This window comes from Leptodactylus fuscus, chromosome 2 (genome assembly GCF_031893055.1).
Source record: "Leptodactylus fuscus isolate aLepFus1 chromosome 2, aLepFus1.hap2, whole genome shotgun sequence".
NCBI classification, from domain to species: domain Eukaryota; kingdom Metazoa; phylum Chordata; class Amphibia; order Anura; family Leptodactylidae; genus Leptodactylus; species Leptodactylus fuscus.
The window spans coordinates 259,815,598-259,836,277 of NC_134266.1; the positions used below are offsets into that span (position 1 = coordinate 259,815,598).

Here is a 20,680-nt window from a genome sequence, read left to right on the forward strand (position 1 = left end):
AACCCATGCAACTGGGAGCTGTGGACGCCAAGACACGACGAGAGCATTGTCTCAGGAATAACCTGTGCCTGTACTGTGGTTCCTCTGGTCATGTCATCCGAGACTGCTCAATCAGTCCCTGCAATCCAGCAAAAAAAACTTCAGTGCCTGAGTGGTAATCAGAAGAACCACTCAGGCAACCAGGTATTTGGTGGAAATAAGATGATGTTATCTGTGTCTCTGTCCTCTGGGGACAGGTCTGTTTCTGGACAGGCCCTAGTGGACTTTAGGTCTGCAGCAAATTTTATTAAATATTCCTTTGTTTCATCTTTGGGCATTGAGCTTTTGCCACTTGACACTTCTCTGTCTGTTACTGGAGCGGATTTTGCCCCACTGGCCAGGGGTAAGGTTCAATATAAGACCCCCTTAATCACATAGCAAGTTGGTTTGACACATTCGGAGGTCATAAGCCTTTTTGTTATGGAGCATCTGTCTGCTGATGTTATTTTGGGGTTCCCCTGGCTGAATCTCCATAACCCAATTTTTGATTGGGGTAAAAAGGAGTTGGTAAATTGGGGAGATCAGTGCTCATCCCACTGTATTGCTTTGTATTTCTTAGAGTGTGTCAGTGAGGAGAAGGTCTCAGCTACTAAAAGTTGGGAGCGCCCCTCCAGTATTAAAACCTGGTGGTATCAGAAACACCAGGTGAATAAAAAAGGTTTGAGTTAATGATCGGATGCCCAAGATAGGTAAGGTAACATAAAAAAAAACCAGTGTTACCTCTCTCCGCAGGGGTAAACCTACCTATTTCGCCACCCGAGGAGGACGACAGAAAGCCGCTGTGGCGGCATGGCGGAGCAGCGTTAGCACGCAGAGAGCAGGCAGGGAGAAGACCTGCTCTCTGCCTGAGCATGAGGGGAGGCCGCTGGAGCAGTGCTGCATCCACAGGGCCTCCCCAATCCACCGCTCAGTGACGCTAAGCCAGTCCAGGACAGCTTGTCCTGGACTGGCTTAGGTAAGCAAAAAGGCCGCCCTCCCAGGGGCCCTGGCATAGCGCCGCCTGAAGCGTTCGCTTCAGGTCGCCTCATGGGAGGTGCGGCGCTGTCTCTCCGGGCTCCAGACAGGCTTTGGGTCTTTTTGGGTGAGGTCACATGATCAGAGCCTGCGTCTTTTGTGTTGTGAGGCAGGCCCCCCAGGTCATGTGATGTTCCGGACGTCATTGAAGATGGCCACCATCAGTGAGGACTACAACGGAGCCAGGGATAGGTAAGTAACACTGTTTTTTATGTTTGTATCCCTCCTGGGTCTCCGATTATTAAACTCTGAGATCTGAAAAGACCCCAGAGTATAATAATTGTTCATGGGTGTCCTATATGAGGCGTAATACTGGGTGAAGGGGCAACAATGGGGCATAATACTGGGTGAAGGGGCAACAATGGGGCATATTTCTGGGTGAAGGGACCACTATGGGGTATAATACTGTGTGCAGGGGCCACTATGGGGAATAATACTGTGTACAGTAGCCACTATTGGGGATAATACTGTGTGCAGGAGCCACTATGGGGTATAATACTGTGTGCAGGGGCCACTATGGGACATAATAGTGCGTGCAGGAATGCGGGGGGGGGGGATTGGTCAGGGTCTTCTTTGTCGGTTGGAGGGGGGCATGTCATGCCATTGATCCCATGGTGAATGAATGGAGGGGCAGGGCTCATATCCGACCTGTCGCTTCATTAGGATAGGAAAACTAAACCAGTCCCCCCACTGTGTTCAGACTCCCACCAATCCTCCCCTATCCTATCAATAGCAGAATAACTTTAAATCTTGGTTCAACCCCTTTAAGAATGAATCTTAATGTTTGGTTCATAGTGTCACATTACGAAGAGAAAACAAACTTTACTGCCTGGTAACAATGTATGAAAAAATTCCATAATTGTTTCTTCTCAAAGCCTATAAATTAGAGAAAGCGTAAAATGTCATTGTAAATGGAAGTGACAATTGGTCAGAAGTAGAAATAAATTCCCCGATGTGATTTGCGGCTAATGGCTGGGGGACGCAGATAAGAACTTGTTACACGTTCACCAAAATAACGTCATGTTGTTAGTTGATGGAATTGAGTAAGATAACCTTTAATTGCTTAACGGGAAACATCTTTTGTTGCTGGCTATGTATAAAAGCAGGAGGAAATGATAATAATGTCTGTGGCTCAGGCTGTTATTAGCGCTACCGAAGGTGGAAACTAGCATATAATAAAGGGAGAACAGTGTGAGTGCTTTCTCTTAATGTCACATCCCGTATCTCATTCTAAAAATCCCTCTAGGTATAGATTTGTTCAGTTGTTACGCCGTCGATTTGTTATTCTATGTTTAACAACATAAGATCTGAAATAAGTATTCGTTTTTAAAAGGTGACATTTCGGAATACACACATTCTATAGCTAAATACCCCGGTGGCGGATACAGAAAGCAAGAAACTTGATATTTAGATTTCAAGGTTTTTTAAAGGGATTGTCCAGCTACGTAAAAAAAACCCACTTATAATATATTTTTTTTAAAAAATAATCACTTTACCGATTCCCTGCCACAAACATTTAGGTGATTCCCCATTCCAGTCCCTATAATGTGGTCAACAACGATGAGGTCCCAAGATGAATGGATGAACATTGTAGCCAATCCCAGGCAGTGGCCTAAAAACACCCCTGAGGTCACCACTGCCGTAAGGCTGGGGTCACAACTAGAGATGAGCAAGTAGTACTCGATCGAGTAGGTATTCGATAGAATACTACGGTATTCAAAATACTCGTACTCGATCGAGTACCACTCGCTATTCGAATGGAAAAGTTAGATGCAGAACCAGCATTGATTGGCAGAATGCTATACAGTCGGCCAATCAATGCTGGTTCTTCTCCTACCTTTAGAAGTCTTCTCTGTGCAGCTTCCCCGCGGTGTCTTCCGGCTCTTCATTCACTCTGCCAGGCATCTGCTTGTAGTGCGGACATGCGCAGTCGGCTCTTCCCAGGCCCGATGCCTGGCAGAGTGAATTCAGAGCCGGAAGACGCCGCGGGGACGCTGCAAGGAGAAGACTTCTCGGAGGATCCAGCCCGACCCTCACTCGTGGACTTGGTAAGTATAATTTGATCGAACGTTGCCTACCCCTGAAACGAGCATTTTTCCCCAATAGACTATAATAGGGTTTGATATTCGATTAGAGTAGTCGAATATTGAGGGGCTACTCGAAACGAATATCGAACATTTTACTGTTCGTTCATCTCTAGTCACAACTGCATTTGGTGACCGTTTAGCGATTCCGCCCCCCATTCCACTTGGAAAATACAAGCAGGACTTTCTGTCTGCATTTTTGGGCACAAACCGGGAGGAAACCAGGTGTACCCCATTACAGTCTATGGGGTCTACAGGTTTCTGTGGGTAACTGCTTTTTAAGTGGATTGGGTTTCTGATTTTTTCAGGTCCCCAAGTGGACTCAAAGAACGGAGGCCCCAACGCAAGTGGAAACCTAGCGCAAGTGATTGTCTGTTTCTGGAGGTTAGGCTTGAGAACGGCAAGGGTTCGGGAGTGGTGGGCGATCACCAAGGTCTACTTCAGTTATTATTTTAGAGCATTCTACACTAAATGTTCAATTTTTTTTTCCCCTTAAGGGGGAGGCCCCACGTTGCCGAAACGCAGCTTGTTTTGTTCTAGATTTTGCTGCAGTGTTTTGAGCCAAAGTCAGGAGTGGATTGAGCAGAAGGGAGAAGTATAAGAACTTTCTATATATTCCTTATGTAGCCATTCTTGGCTTTGGCTCAGAAAAAAAAAAAAAAAAAGCAGCAAAATCTGCAACAAATGAAGCTGCATTTCCACAACGCAGAGACTCAGCCTAGGGCTAAGGCCCAAAGTTGCAGCTTTTTTTGTTACACATTTTGTTGCGTTTTTTTGAGCCAAAGTCAAGTATGGATACAAAAGGAATGCAAATTATATAGGAATCTCTTATACTTCTCCCTTCTGCTCAAGCCACTCCTGGCTTTGGCTCAAAAAAATGCAGCAAAAATCTACAACAAATAAAGCTGCATTTACCAATGTAGGGCCTTAGCCTTAAAGGGTTTTTCCTTTGGGTCTGACACATCGGACATTAGGCAATCAGCTGTTTGAGTAGGCTATGGCATTCACCTCTTCCATGTGTCATTGACATCACGTTTACAAGGCACATGGTATAGCAGTGTCTTTGCCTCAAATGAATGGGGCTGAGCTTCAATACCAAGCACATCAACTATAATATGTATGTGAAGGTGACACTGGATACTTTTTCGCGTTCTGGAGGTGAGCTTATTTGCATTAATAGGCATCACTTTAACATATACTTTGTAACGGACTGACTCATTTTTTAGGTCTTGCTGACTACAATATGCAGAGATCTAATGTGTAACTCCCACCACCTCCCCATTATATACTGTACAATAAAAAAAAATCTTGTGTACTTGGTGTGTATCCCAAGTACTGCTCAGAATAATTATGAGAAACCATGACTAACCATTCCAAGACTGGATCGCATGGTCACCAATAATGCTAAGGTGAAGTAGGACATCACAACACGACCAGAAAAATCCTAAATTCAGATACTGCTATGAGTTATCAGCTTGGAACAATGCCTTTTTGTTACAAAGATTACAGTAAACAAGTTGACAACTGATTGTCTTATTTCTGGGATCCCAGGGGTCAACTGTAATCTCTCAAGGAACCTTGAAATTTCTTGGAATGCCTCTCCACTCTGGCTCATAGAATATGGTCAAGAGTTGGGTAAGCCCCTCGATGACATCCATATACCACAATTGGACATTTGGAGAGGTTTTGTCCACCACTCCATTCCCATGGGGCACTTAGAGACTTTGGGGATCCCAGTGGTAATCAGAGATTTATCACCAGTTCTGTTATTGGTGGGAAAACCCATTTACTGTAGGCCATTGAAAGGCGAGTAACAAGCGATATGACCACGATTGGTATCCAGTCATCTGTTTCTGGGGTGTAGCTATAGGGGATGCAGATGGAGGTGTAGAGGTATCAGTTGGAACTTTGAGGGTGCCCCAAAGGTTCCTCTGCCACAGGTATTCTAGATTGTACTTGGAAGGTAAGGGCCAAATTACAGATATTGTACTGGGCTTCCAGTTATGGCTTTGCTCAAGTGCAACTTGATATTGCTGGTATGTCTGAAAAACTGTTATCTTGTATGTGTGAATAGACCTCTTTATGATCTTTTATGGTTCCTTATGTACTTATCTGAAAAAAAAATATTTTCAAAAACTTTTTCACCTCCAAATACGAAGGCTCCTTTTCCTTGAGCTCCATATTCCCTCTTCTTTTATAGGCACAACACAAATCTTGGTGCCGGCCGAAACACATTATTTAAAATGCACCAGCTTCTCTCTAGCGTACGTTCCTTCAGCTGCCAAGATTAATAGAGCAGGTCCCTTCCTTGTCTCTGTCAGTATTCATGATACTTCCTCCCGAGTCTCTAATATTCCCTCCATTAGCTGCTTTTCTAAATTCCTAATTAACCTTTCCTACCATTTAGTAATCGCCTCCTCAAAGCAATGCTAAACTTCTGATCTCTAATTATTCCCATCCTCAGTGATAGCAACTCATCCAGCCACAATGTTTTAAGGACTCTTCTTTTTTTGTTTGTTTGTAATAAACCGCAAAAATAGACATTTATGAATCGAGAGGTCAAGCTAGTGTAATGACTCACATAGGTTAAAGATATGTACATTGTAATGAGGTGAAGATGCCCATATAGTCCTTGGCCCCGTTGTATCTAATAAGGGATCTAATGTATAAAAATATAGTATATACAGGAAACCAGAGATTCCATTGCAACAACGTTCACAAGCTACTTCACACCACCACACTCCTATCCCAACATTCACATGAGTCTCTACTGGGGGCCCAAACAACAGAGAGTCGGACTGTAAATAAGTAATGGGGTCCATTGGGTATTCACGCGGGTGTCTACTGTTTGCATACTGAAAGCATTTGAGTCCACCAGAACGTTTCTCTTTGCCAATTTCTGTCGGTTTCTCCATTGGAGTCTCCGACGACTCTGGTACAGATATCATCTTAAATCCAGCCAAAACACGAACCAAATTCAGGGTTGAACCTCAGCCATGTGAATGAGTCGTAACTCTCCTAACTCATAAAAAGAGGTCCTAAAACACCTTTCTCATTTTCATGACTTTAATATATTTAGAATTTTTTGTTTCATAAAATTTTGGTAAAATTCTAAAAAGATATAGTAAACTTTCCAATGTTTTTGGAATCTGAAATGGTACAAATCCTAAAGGAAGGAGGTAAACGGAAAGGAAATGAGAAGGGGAACTAAGGCAAACATAGTACAGTCACAAAAGGATGGAAGGAGAGAGGAGGGGATGGGGGAAATGGTCCTATTAGAGGTGTGAGGTAATGGCAAAGGTGGATTGGAAAATGTCCACAGAATTGCAAATCGAGGCCATCAAATACTCCTTAGAACATACATCTCTAACGAGGGGATATTTGCCCGTAGTAGAGAGAGGAAAGCTTTTTTTTTTTCTTCCAGAAGAGGGAAATAAGGGATTTTGCAGCTTTCAGGGTGCGGAGGAGCAGCTCGGCACTGAAAATTGAGTAGGTATGGTAATTAAGTTGATCGAAAGTCAGTTGAGCCAAGGAGAAAAGTTATCAGTTTGTACCTGTAGGCCACAAAGGACTATAAGGGATAGCCAAAAAAGTATACAAAGAGTACCCAATGACAGCAAAGTTTTGAAATAGAATTGTTACGTTTGGGTAGCAGAAGCTTTAGGATGACCCAGACCAAATAATTGACCGTAGAGGCAGTGGTGGGTCGACTTTTGGCCAAGTTTCCAATTTAGACATATGTTTGTTGAGTATTGTGATTTCCGGCCAAGCTTTCACTTTGGACATATGTTTGTTGGGTATCATGATTTCTGGCCAAGCTTCCAATTTGGACATATGTTTGTTGGGTATCATGATTTCTGGCCAAGCTTCCAATTTGGACATATGTTTGTTGGGTATCATCATTTCTGGCCAAGCTTTCAATTTGGACATATGTCTTTTGGGTGGTGTCATTTCTGGCCAAGCTTTCAATTTGGACATATGTTTGTTGGGTATCATCATTTGCAGTCAAGCTTCCAATTTGGACACATGTTTATTGGGTGGCGTCATTGCCACCATGCTCAAGAGATTACAAATTTGAGAGAGGACGGCCCTGTAGAGAAATTAATTTCTTCCGTTTCATTCTCTCTTCTTAACACCCCACGGAGAGGAACATATTGCAAAAATGTATAGAGTCCTTTGATCACGGAGGCCCTTCCGTCTAATAGACTAAAATAAATTGATTTTATCATTCGCTCTAAAACTTTTTCATACCTTCAACCTGGATCGTACAATAGAAGGAAGTAATTGCCTGTTCATTAGTGGAGATTTATAGAAGGTTGCGATGAAGGAATATTTTTAGAATGAGCAGTACCACTGTGGGAATTGCCAATCTGCCCCAACAACCACTCAAATCCATCTGTAATATCTCTAGAGGTCAATTGTTTTGTGCATAACCGAAAAGGCTAATTTATATCAAATGAATTTGCAAACTATGGTGATAAATAATTTCTTGAGTAGAAAGGTGTCAATTACAGAAGAGAACAAGGTGCCAACTATCTAGACAGAGATATGTTATCATTTATTAACACCTCAATGCAGGAGGGAAGGTGGTTGAAGCGTTGCTCTATTTCCGTGGAATCAAATAGAGCGAAATGTACTGTGTGATCAGGACCGTGCTCATGTCTGAAGCTATATTTTCACTCTCGGCTCCAGAGACTCGCCGTATTATAAAATAATTATTAGCCAATGCCTAGAATTTGTAGGAGCCTTCAGAAAGTCGGACATATATTCTGCGTTTTATTCTTCTTACATAGGCTGCTACATTAGTTAAAGAGGTTTAACATGACTTCCCATCTCATATTAATGCAAGAAATTAACTACAGGCGTGATTGTGACGACCGCCCAGGTCTATGGGCCTGTACATTATAAATGAGCCACTTAGAGAATGTTTGATTCAATGGAAGTAATTGTTACAATAAAGCACCAATATAATCTCGTATATGAAATATTAAATTCTAAATTTAATATGGCGTACCAGTGTTGGGTTACGGTTCCTTGGGCTCAACCCTAGTGATTGGTTACAAAGTAAATGGGGCTGTGACTAATGGACCTTTGGTACTCTGTCATGTTGAGGTCCATAATCTGAGTCCATTGAAGACTCCAACAGTATCATGGAGTGAGTAGAAATTTGCAAATAACTGATAGCACCAAATATCTAGGAAGGTGTGCTGCGAGGAGCTGCTACTTTTCATAAGTGGATATGTTCTTCCCAGTAACACAAGCCAATATGATTATGTATGTCCAGGGTGCTGCTTTCACAGCCTATGAGCAGCGCCGCACCTCCCATGAGGCGTCCTGAAGCGACCACTTCAGGCGGCGCTATGCCAGGACCCCAGGGAGGGTGGCATTTTTGCTTACCTAAGCCAGTCCAGGACAAGTTGTCCTGGACTGGCTTAGCGTCACTGAGCGGTGGATTGGGGAGGCCCTGTGGACGCAGCGCTGATCCAGCGGCCTCCCCTCACGCTCAGGCAGAGAGCAGGTCCTCTCCGTGCCTGCTCTCTGCCTGCTAACGCCGCTCTGCCACGCCCCGTTCGCTCCACCCCTCCCCTTCGCCCCGCCCCACCCCCTCCGCTCTGCCCCCTCCTCCCTTCGCCTTGGGCGGCGAAAAAGGCAGGTTCACCCCTGCCTATGAGAGTAGGTGAGGAGTTGGTTATTTCCCTGTAATGTCTGCAGTATATATTGTCCTCTTTCTACATTCTTATACAACCTGTGATTCCCCTTCCTTCAAACTGTCTGTGTGTGTTTTCCTCCCCGCTTTTACTCTGACAAAGTACATCAACACGTGATCTGCCCTTCCTGATAACTTGGGTGCTCCCCACCTACCCATGCTGATATACCATGGAAAATGTCTGTGCTGTGTCTGTGTCTGTGCTGTGCTGTTATTTATAATACTGAGATAAGGTAGAGGCAGAGCAGAGAGAATTGTCAAACCCATAAGCAGTATGTTGAGTCAACAAATTCAGCAGGATAACCAGCTAGGTGAAGAGGTTACACATACTGCACCTGCAAAATGGTAGGAAAAGCTAATGCTACAGGTCAAAAAACTAGCTTAGGGCTCATATACACAGCAGATTCTGTACATCCAGATGAAGCGCCATGTCTTCATTAAGAGTGTTGTTATATGGTACCACATTACATGGCTAATAGAGATGAGCGAATACTATTCGAAACGAACGCTTAACTTCCTGCGCGCCGGCTGCGTCCATTCATTCCTATGGGAGCATGCTATTCGAAACTGCTGTTTCAAATAGTATTCGCTCATCTCTAATGGCTAATGCTTCTAAGCAAATATATCTGTATATTATGCATTTATGCAAAAACAACAGAAAAATTCCCTCTGTCATCCTTTCTTTGAAACTGGAAGCATATATAGTATGGCCCTATTGACTTCCATGTATTTTGGATTCATAAAACTGTGAGCCTATAAAATATCCTAACATAAAAAAACAACTTTGGACTCCTGGGCCTCAATGTAAAATCTGCAACAGCCTCCACTTATATCGCCATGAATCATTTATAATAGGCGTGTCTTCTTTGTGTCCTTTGGTCCCCCCCTCGGGCTCCACATCGTGAGTCCAACCTCTTCATGACCAATTGCTTACAACTTGGTGTATAAGACCTGTCAGGCCTATATGGAACACTAAATTACCCACAGGTCCTTGTGGACCGGTGGCTTAATGTCCCCTAATAGTATCTTAATGCTTTCCATGGCTGTGAGAGTCCAATGAGCCTCATCTGACTCTTCTCTGGTGCTTCTGCTACCTGCACTTAAGTCACCTTAGCTTCTTTATTCATGTGTCCGAGGTCAGCGCATGCGCATTGAGCTAAGATGCACTGCATTGGTTTCGGTGAACAACTGTACCAGGAGCCAGTTAAGTATACAGTTCTTTTCTCATGGCAACCATGGACAACGTTAAGATCGGAGTTATCTTAAACACTAAAGGAGAAATCTAACAGGCCCTGTAGGTGGTTTAAAGGGGTTTTTGAGACTAAAAATATCAATTGCTTATCCTAAAGATAAGGTCACTAATATCAGATCCATGGGAGTCCGCCACCTGGCACCCCCATCAACCAGCTGGTCTCTGAGCGGGAAGCAGAAAGCTCTGTTCTTCTTATAGTCACTACAGCTTAGGTCCCATTTAGATTAATGGGAGCTGAACAGCAGTACCTAGTCTGGCCACTACGCAGAGAATGGAGCTGATCAGCAATACCTAGTCTGGCCGCTACGCAGAGAATGGAGCTGATCGGCAATACCTAGTCTGGCCACTACGCAGAGAATGGAGCTCTTCAGCAGTACCTACTCTGGCCACTATGCAGAGAATGGAGCTGATCAGCAATACCTAGTCTGGCCACTACGCAGAGAATGGAGCTCTTCAGCAGTACCTACTCTGGCCACTATGCAGAGAATGGAGCTTATCTGCAATACCTAGTCTGGCCACTATGCAAAGAATGGAGCTGATAAGCAGTACCTAGTCTGGCCACTACGCAGAGAATGGAGCTCTTCAGCAGTACCTAGTCTGGCCACTACGCAGAGAATGGCGCTGTCTGCTTGCTGTTCTATTCTCTGTGTAGACCAGCTTATTGTTGGGGTTGTCAGTTGGCCACTACGCAGAGAATGGAGCTCTTCAGCAGTACCTACTCTGGCCACTATGCAGAGAATGGAGGTCTTCAGCAGTACCTAGTCTGGCCACTACGCAGAGAATGGAGCTGTCTGCTTGCTGTTCTATTCTCTGTGTAGACCACCTTATTGGTGGGGTTGTCAGATGCCATACCCCACTAATCTGATATGTGTGACCTATTCTTAGGATAGGTCATCCATAATTTTAGCCTTTCTATAACCCAAATAAGCCTGACAGGTTCCCTTTAAGACAGAACTCCCCTTTAAATGTTACCGAGTTATCTCAAATGGCATCAAGACAAACAGTCCATCAAGTCGTAAAAGCCCTGCTAGTTTTTCCCGATAGAAATACATATCTACCAGCCATGAATCTTCTTTTATACCCAGTTTACTGTGGAGCAGTACTGAAGGAGGCGATATAACAATCCGTAATGTTGACAAAGAGCGGCATAAACTGCTTTGTACATTTACAGAACAGATAATGAATGTTTCTGAAAGTAAAGGCATGTAAATAAAAGGCGTGAGTCATAAGGGCGATAACACTTAGCGCGCGGAACGCGTTGTCAGTTCACTGTACCCAGGAGCGCTGCCAAAAATCCAGAAATAAATAAAGATTACCGCTAGATGACCAAACCCAAATTAAATCTAACACATACTAATAAACAATTGCAACTCATTTAAGGAAATGTGTACTTACTTGCCAAGTGCGAAGCACTCCATTCTAACAGTCGTTCCCTTAGCTGCAGTAAAAGTGTAAGGAAAGTGGACCTCAATTTTCGGTTCATATTCTCCCATCACACCTGGGAAATAAAAAGTAGGCTTAGATATAAAATTAGTATTACTTCTTTACATGCTTGGAACTTTTACTGCTTGAATCAGTACCATAAAAGTGACTGGAGGCAGAGAGGGATAAGGCTGATGGTGCGGGTGCACGGCTTCCAAAATAATATTCGGAAGCAGCAGTGTTGGATTTGTGATAGAGATGTTGCATTTGTGCACCGGAAGTGCATTTAAAGAAGATTCCAATACTATATTGATGATCAGGTTATCAATGTCAGATTGGAAGAGATGGTGTAACTAAAGTCTTGTGGGCCCCGGTGCAATCTTTTGTCCGGGGCCCCCTTCCTCATCTCTGTAGCAAATTCTTGATAGTGATGGTTATGGGTGTTGGGGAGTTTAATACACCTTAGTGTGGTTTGGGTAATCTCTGGGTCTCCTTGGCTTATGGGCCAGATGGAAGCTGCCATCTCAATACTGATGCCAATGCTTATGGGCCCCCTAAGGCTCCTGGGCCCCGCTGTGAGTGCACCCTCTACACCCCCTCAAGTTCCTGAATGGAAGGGGTCTGACATCCAGCGCCTACACCAAACAGTTGTTTGAATAGGATGAAGCTGTTACGGGGAGGACTGGAGCCTTCACAGTGCTCCGTGGAGGCTGCTAGCCTTCTCCTCACTGTGCATCCAATTCCCTGTTTACGGGGCTCAGGAGGCAAGCCGGAACCACCATGAAGATTTGAGGGGGTTGCCGGTCTCCTCCAGAGCCAGACAGGGACTTACGGTTTCAGCCTAGTGGCGGGCCAGAATCTATTTAAAGAGGGTTCTGGCTCTATTCAGTTGTACTTCTCATCCTGGTAGTAAGTGTTTTCTTGTATCTAATTGCCTATATTCTGACCCCTTGCCTGACCTCTGACCTTTCCTTCGCCTCCTGATTTTGTACTGTGCCTTGCTCCTGTTTATGACCCCAGCTTGTCTCTAGACTTCTTCCTGAACACCATTTTTCATTACGCTATCCCTCATGTTACAGACTTGGCCTGCCTGACGTTCCCTTTGCATTTCCCACTGTACTGCATTTCCCTTTTGTTGACGACCCGGACCGTATGACTACGATCAAAATTAAAGTCCTGGGGGATTCCAGGCTAAATAACTGATGACTTAACCTTAGATCAGCAGGGGTCCAATATGCAAGCCCCTGGCCAATCAGCTGTTTGGAGAGGCTGCAGCCTTTGGGTGAGCACTGCAGTCTCTTTGGTACTTACCAAGCACAACTCAGTACATTATAGAGCGGTTATGATTGATAAGACAGCTTAGCCCATGCACTTGAGTGAATGTTCCACTGCCCCTTTTAACAGCTGATCTGCTGGGGTTTTGGGTGTCGGATCCCCATCTAAGGATAGGTCATCAATTAAAAAGTCCTGGATAAAGCCCAATATAGTTTATGTCTATACCCAGTGACAGATTGACCAACCATATTACACCATCAGTACATTCTGAGTGCGGAGTTCCTTATATGTAGCTACAAAAACATTCATTTCAATATATGACATGCATTGCTTTAGAAAGTAAATGCAAAAAGAAGCTCTGATTTAGATTTTTTTCTCACTATAACGTTCACACTATGGGATAAATCCTTTTATATGGTTACAGTTTGGCCACTTTTGGAGGCGGAGATGCCTAATATGTTTTTTGCTTGACTTTATTTTTGTTTCTGATTGAGGGAAAGAAGAGCGGTTTCAGGTGTTGTATTTGAAAAAATTTTATTTGAAAACTTGGGGGTTTTGATCACTCGTACAATATACTGCAATAAAACTGTATTGCAATATATTGTAAAGCCCATTCACTTTTATTACGAGCTGCCTAAAAGTAAAGTGATGACAGTCCTGGGAGTCTTGGACAGATGCCCAGCTATTACATAGACAGATTGGTGCCATGCATCTGAGGGATTGCAATCTGGAATAAGATAGTGGCGCAACTGTGGTCAAATGCCTTAGGCCCCTTGCACATGATCGTGTACTAGTTCAGTGTACTATCTGTTTTTTTTCCTATTAATTTCTGTCGGCCCACGCACATGACCTTGTATTAAACGGATTCATGCATGGGACAAAAGTCCAGGCTGCAAAACTCAGGACAGGTCCTATTCCAGTCTAGTTTCATGGCCCCCATTTATTGAATTAACTGAATGAATGGGGCTGCAGAAGCACCACCGGTGCACAGGCGGCACACAGATGGTAATGTGCAAGAGGCATTAGTCACATTTCACCCACAGTTAGGCTTTACCATTGGAGACCCCACAGCTATGGCACCCACTGAACTCTTGAGTGGGGGCTTTATGTAATGCATTGACATCTGTATCCATATTTGGTGGATATTGGCAAGGGGTTAATAAGATCTGATCGATTTTTTATAGCATCGCTTGACACTCATTACTGAAGGAAATCTACCTGTGTAAGGCGTCCAGCAGTGGACCCGGCAGCGGCAAACAAAAGCTTTGAAAGGTTGCAAACATTGGTTAACCTGCAGCAATAATTGTTCTGCAGCGGGTTCAAAGCTCACAGTACAAGGCACTTTGCTCTGGGGGTATTTCTGAATTGCGTAGATGGGATTTGTTTCAATCTTCTCCACTACATCGGGTACTGTACATCGCGGCGGGGTATCTGCCAACGATTTGCTGCTGAGCGTATGCCCTGTGTGTCCCTGGCCTAGAAGGACCCTTACTCGGCATGGGTACAACACCTGGTACCACATCATCAGCTGCGGTTTACTCATATCATCAAAGAACGCTAGATCAAGATGAATAGAGGAAGGGAAATGTTCTCAAGCTCGACTTTCTGAGCCTGCAGGCAACGGTCAAATGTCTATTTTTCCATTGACTTCACATCCTTTGCATTTTTTCCCTTGTTCTTCGCCTTTCCCGGAGATTCTGCTGTGCATTCATTGTTCGTTCTTCTGTGTCTTGAGCATTTCACAGTTTAAATAGATTATCACATCTACAACTTGTTTTGTCCCCGTAGACTTTTCGACATGGCGAATTTATCTTACTCTCCTAGATTTGTTTTCCAAACAGAATCTTTCCACCGCTCGCAGCCTTATTAATCTCTGCCTTTTGTAACAAATGTACCCTTTGATAGTCATTGCGCAAATGTCCATGAGAAATGTCACTACTTTTTTCATTTGGGGGAATGTTACATTTGTTTAAATTAAAGGGGGTCATTATAGATGAAAAAAAAAAAAAGTACAACGCTGGATCATTACGGAACATATCTGGTACGGCGTGGAATAGGAAATGCTGAATTCTATATGCGGATCCCTATAATTGGATGTGTAGGTCACAATCAGAGAGGCTTTAACAATGGTTTTTGCCCCTTGTTAGTCTTCACATTATTGGAACTTTCTCTTCAAGGGCAACTGAAAATGAAATGGACGTTAAAGGAGCGCTATTCTTTGGGCATTTCTTTCTGTCTTTGAAAGGTTCCTTGACAAAAACCTGATCACATGGTGTTCCACTACTCAGATTCCCAGTGATTAGCTCTCATCTGTGGGAGGGTCTGGCAGCAACTGTTCAGTTTCCCTATACTGCCACCGCAGGGAAAAAGAAGAATTGCAGACGTATATTTTATAAGCATCCAGCTGACGTACAACAGTTCATACAGTTGAAGAAGGGCTTAAGCCCGAAACGCGTTATGTGACGTCTACCAAAATAAAGAATACCCATTGTTTAAATTGAGCGCGGTGATCCCTTTTATATCTCGGGTCCTTCAATCATTTATTGACACCAAAGGTGGTACGGATCCTGCGGGCTCAGCATCTGGGGTGGAACCCCCCGTGTATCAAGTGGTTCAAAGGCGCATTGAATGGTTGTATTCACAACCATAAAAGGTGAGAAGTTCTCTTACCTTTATTTCTCGAATAGTGCCATACGGTACTTCACTATTGGCAGCTCGGTGCTGTTTTTTGTTTTTTACTTACGTATATTTTATTTTGGTTCTTTTCACTTCCTTCTGCTACTATTTTTGTAAAAATATATTGTGTGCAGGTTATTTTTGGTGGTTAGAGCTGTGCTCTATTTACTGAGCAAGACTCGAGCCAGATGTTTTAACTCATCTCCTCCTCCCTCTCCCCTCTCACAGCACAGTCTACTACAGACTGTTAGGATTGGATCCCGCAGGTGGCTATCATAGCGCACAGCGCCACCTGTGGATCAGTATAACCATCTGGCGTTCACCTGACTGAGCATGCTCAGACGTATTGGAGCTGCTCACAAGCTAAGTGCCATTTCTCCCCTACTGAGCATGAGCCTATTGGGCGGGGACTTCCCTTTAAATAGTGTGAGCCGACGCCTGCCGGGGGCTCACACTTTGACTAAAATCTCCTCAAAGTCCACAAAGTGAATGACAGTAGTTTGCAGGGATAGGCTCCAGTACTCAGGCAGTTTCAGACTAGGCCTCTGTGTGGGGTTCCTCTGCTTCTCCTGGGTGCTGTTAGGTAGGACCTGTAAACCCTGAACCATTCGATCTACACCAGGGCTAGGAGTGGTAGACGCTGTTCCAGCTTGTAGATCTGCAGCAGGTATGGTCTCTGAGATAGCCTATGTGTACTGTCTGACTTCATGTATGGCTCCTAGCTGTGTGCAGGAACATGGGTGTTTGATGGCTCCAAGATGTGTGCAGGACCATGCAAACTCCCCTGGTAACTCCAAGCTGTGTGCAGGACCATGCAAACTCCCCTGGTAACGCCAAGCTGTGTGCAGGAGAATGTTCTAAACTTCCGTGGTGGCCCCTAGCTGTCGCAGGGGTAAGTGTGTGTGTTTGCTGGCCGGGGGTGAGTGTTAACCCTTGGCAGCCATGTGTGTTTCACTTGTACTGGTGCACCTAGCCAGTGAGCTAAACTGGCAGGGTTTTAGCTGCACCATGTTCACATGGAGTGTCGCACAGTAGTGTCTTTGCAGTAGTTCACATTAAGTACCGCGCCATAGTATTTTTGCATCTATTCAGATTAAGTACCGTGCTGCAATGTCTTTGCAGTAGTTCACATTGAGTTCAGACATACAGCTGCCCACCATTGGGCAAGTGGACCTCGCTGCAGTGTCTTGCAGCTAAGAGGTTCTGTAGTTTAAAAATATATATATTTATATATATATATACACAGAACCGTAACACAGACACAGAGAGATTGATGTTGCAGTAGCATTCCCTTTCTTCCTAATTGTCTTTTTTGCAAAAATATGCAGTAGGTGGGCAATTTCTGGTGGAACTGAGCTATATTTAAAGAGGTAATCAAATGCCTCAACTTACCTCCACCTCCCTCTCCCCTCTCACAGCATGAGTCTACCATAAACACAAATAGATTGATGTTGCAGCAGCATCCCCTTTCTTACTACTTCTTCTACAGTATCTAATTTTTTTATGCAAAAACATACAGAAGGTGGGCTATTCCTGGTGGAAGTAAGTGCTGAACTGTGCTTTCTGAGCCCATCAGTTGTCTCAACTTACTTCAATTGTCTCCCCCTCTCAACATGAATCTACCAAAGATACAGAGGGAGTGATGCAGCTGCAGCATCCCTTTTCATTCCTAGTCCTTGTCTAGTATTTACTGATTTTTATTTTTTTTTCTTTGCAAAAATATATAGTAGGTGGGTAATTCCTGGTGGAGCTGAGCTGTGTTAACTGAGGCAATCAAATATCTCAAGTTACCGCCACCTCCCTCTCCCCCCTTGCAGCATAAGACTACCACAGACACTGAGTGCTGCAGCATCCCCTTTCTTCCTACTCCTTTATTAGAATTTGAAACTTTTTTTTTTTTTGGTGATTAAGTTCTGTACTTTTACAGAAATTATATGAAAGACGTCACTTTCCCCAAATAAATATTTTACAATGTTTTATATACAGTGAAATAACTCCAATTTTTTAAGAAGGTCTCTCTATCATCTAGACAAATTTGATTCCCAGAGATTTAGGTTCCATCGGTTCACTCTCTACACTGTAAGGATCGGAGAAGTATAACTGTATATCTTGGTATCTGGTCTGTAATTGCCCTCTGCCTCAGATGGACTCCCTCTCACTGATTAGCAGGATGTGAGAGATAGTGTTCACATGCCTGAGCCTAATTACTCCCTGGAAGTGGCTTTGATCATCCCTTATCCCTAGCAGGGGGCCATCTTGGCTCAGTGCTCTAAGAGCTCTCCTAACACCTTGTAGCAGACTTCCTGACTCCACAAAAACTTCAATCAGTTATGGGATTTATGAAGTTATTGTCACAGGAAAATATGATACAGTCATGACAATAACTTCCTCTTGTGCGCAGGACCAGGCCGCACGTTTCAAGCCAAGCACTACCCGATCAGAAGCCTAGGAGGGGTTCCAGCACTGAACTTGTTACTCATAGGGAATTGGGGAATTGTCCTTGGTCTCTACCTGATGGGGACTCCATGAGGAACCCCATCATGCCCCTAGCCAAACAGTGGGTTCACCTGGCAAAGAGTTATGGCCGTTTATAGTTATTCTGGTATAAGGTGAGGGGGCTGAGTTGCCCACCTTGCTGACCTCATTGTGGGAGAGGGCTGACGGGAGATATATTGTCACCCATGCCAGGACCCTGGTGGTCTGTGTTCTTTGTGTTGGTTCTTCCTGGTCTGCTGGCATGCGTCACCAGGTGCTGTGATGCTGTGGAAACTGCTCCCTTGGACTATGGAAATACCATGCACTCTGGACTATTCTGTTAATGGGGTCGTCAACCCCTTTCCATCTGTGGACTACTTAAAAGGACTCTAAAGCTATGTGCCCTGGATTTCATGAGTGGAATTCCGGAGATCAAATCTGGTATTATATCCATGTTTCAAATCTTTTATTTTTTTTATCTTACTGCACTGTAACATATATTCTGTAACCGTATAAGCTTGTAACTGCCAGGGTATATCTTTATATATATATATTCAGGCTGACTAGTATAGACCATCTTGGGTTAATAGAACTTTAAAACTTTAGAAGGCCCAGTCCTCTCTCTGGCTGTGAGATTGGACGGTATAGATAAGAAGGTGATCGCATTTTTTTGCGCCAAAGTGGTCTCGGCGAGGCGTGATCCATCACAGGTTCCATGTGCTTTCACTGCACACCGCTTGCCAATGCATTTGGTATTCCATTTGGGGGGTCCCCATGCGGGCTCCCCAAATAGATTGCCAAATGCAGATGTGAACGAGGGGTTAGGGACAAAGCTTTTTACGCCTCTCGTGATGACCACCCATTTAGTAGACCATTTTTCTCAAAGAGTTTTCAGTGTATTCATGTTTACTACAAATTTAGGAAAGAAATACAGTGAAGCCTCTTCGAGACGACCACCCAAAATTTCATTAAAAAAGTGGTCTTCTAGAGATGTGAACTTCTGTGCAGGAAAATGTGGTTTGGATCTTCTCAAGGATACATTTTTTTCTGATTTTGCATTACAGTAATATTTTTTTTTCAAGTGTTGCGACAATAATGGTGCAGGAGATATACTGAACCTTACCATGGCCTCCACGGCTTTTCATATTGTGTACCTATAAACGGGTTGAAAGGAACAAATCGGAAGAAAAACAGTCTTGTTCTTGATAGTTCTTATTTATTGACCCCATGATAAAAGAGGCTGCTTAAAATGAATTGTACTGGTCATTCCTAAGGTTATTGGGGCCATAAAAGTCACCTCGTTGCGCCCTTGTTTATCGCAGGTTTGAGTTAAACGCGTAGTTTGGCCCGTTTTGAAAGCCATAGAGAGATGCATATCATGTTTTACTACAGTTTAGCTACATTTATAACTTCTAATAATTCTTCTTTTTTTCAGTTAAATACTGGAGTTGTAAAACTTTACTGCCCGTGCCCTTCGGAACATAGGTGTGTTACAGGTTATGATCCGGCAGTAAGGACACCATATATAAGGATTGCCATTACTTTAATCCATACAGGTTTAGTGCGCGGAAAAACGAGCGGTCATTATGACCGAACTAAAAGTTTGGCTTTATGGGGGATCCGCAGTTACTTTTTTTAATGGGCTAAAATAACTTACTAATATACTTTACAAAAGGCAGTTATTGGGTGCCCATAGTTGGATACGGGGCCGTGTGGATGATCAGGCAGCTTTGAGCTTATACAATATGGCGTTTGCATTAAAGGCATTTCCAATTAAAGGGATCGTCTCAAAAAGACTTGAGCCAGTGATTGGCTGATCGCTATATGGCAGCCAGCCTGCAGAGGGAATGTAGTAATATACAAATTTGGGATATTGAAATCTAAACATATGCCAATGGTGCGCTGAATTCAGCACCAGTTGGCATTCTCATTATGTGCCCCGGGGCTGGAGTTATTGTTAGTTTTAGAACTAATCTCTGCCCACTGTCAGAAGGTTGTTCCTAACAGAGTATCGCTGGGCGGTAAGAAACACCCCCTCTGACAGTACAGGACTATGGACGAGTACTGCTGAGAGGGGTAGCGTTCCCTAAAGTGATGACGCTATGCTGTAAGGAACGCCCTTCTGACAGTGGGCAGAGTTCAGTGGTAGAGATGAGCGAGTAGTATTCGATCGAGTAAGTATTCGATCGAATATTACGGTATTCGAAATACTCGTACTCGATCGAGTACCACTCGCTATTCGAATGGAAAAGTTTGATGCAGATCCAGCATTGATTGGCCGAATTCTATACAGTTGGCCAATGAACGCTGGTTCTTCTCCTACCTTTAGAAGTCTTCTCCGTGCAGCTTCCCCGTGGCATCTTCCGGCTCTTCATTCACTCTGCCAGGCATCGGGCCTGGGCAGAGCCGATTGCGCATGCCTGCTCGTAGTGCGGACATGCGCAGTCGGCTCTGCCCAGGCCCGATGCCTGGCAGAGTGAATTCAGAGCCGGAAGATGCCGCGGGGACGCTGCACGGAGAAGACTTCTCAGAGGATCCAGCCTGACCCTCACTCATGGACTTGGTAAGTTCAATTTGATCGAACGTTGCCTACCCCTGAAACGAGCATTTTCCCCCCATAGACTATAATAGGATTCGATATTCGATTTGAGTAGTAGAATATTGAGGGGCCACTCGAAACGAATATCGAATATCGAATATCGAACATTTTACTGTTCGCTCATCTCTAGTCCTCTT

General features: G+C 44.0%; 1 protein-coding gene across 2 annotated transcripts in view; it reads right to left on the reverse strand.

Moving 5' to 3' along the window:
• The window catches only part of CNTN5 (contactin 5), a 1,103,706-nt gene that overhangs the window by 274,735 nt on the left and 808,291 nt on the right, over positions 1–20,680 (reverse strand). For both annotated transcript variants that reach the window (XM_075266105.1, XM_075266104.1), the window contains one exon: positions 11,492–11,594. In XM_075266105.1, coding sequence (XP_075122206.1) covers positions 11,492–11,594 — 103 coding nt within the window. The remainder of the gene's footprint in view (positions 1–11,491; positions 11,595–20,680) is intronic.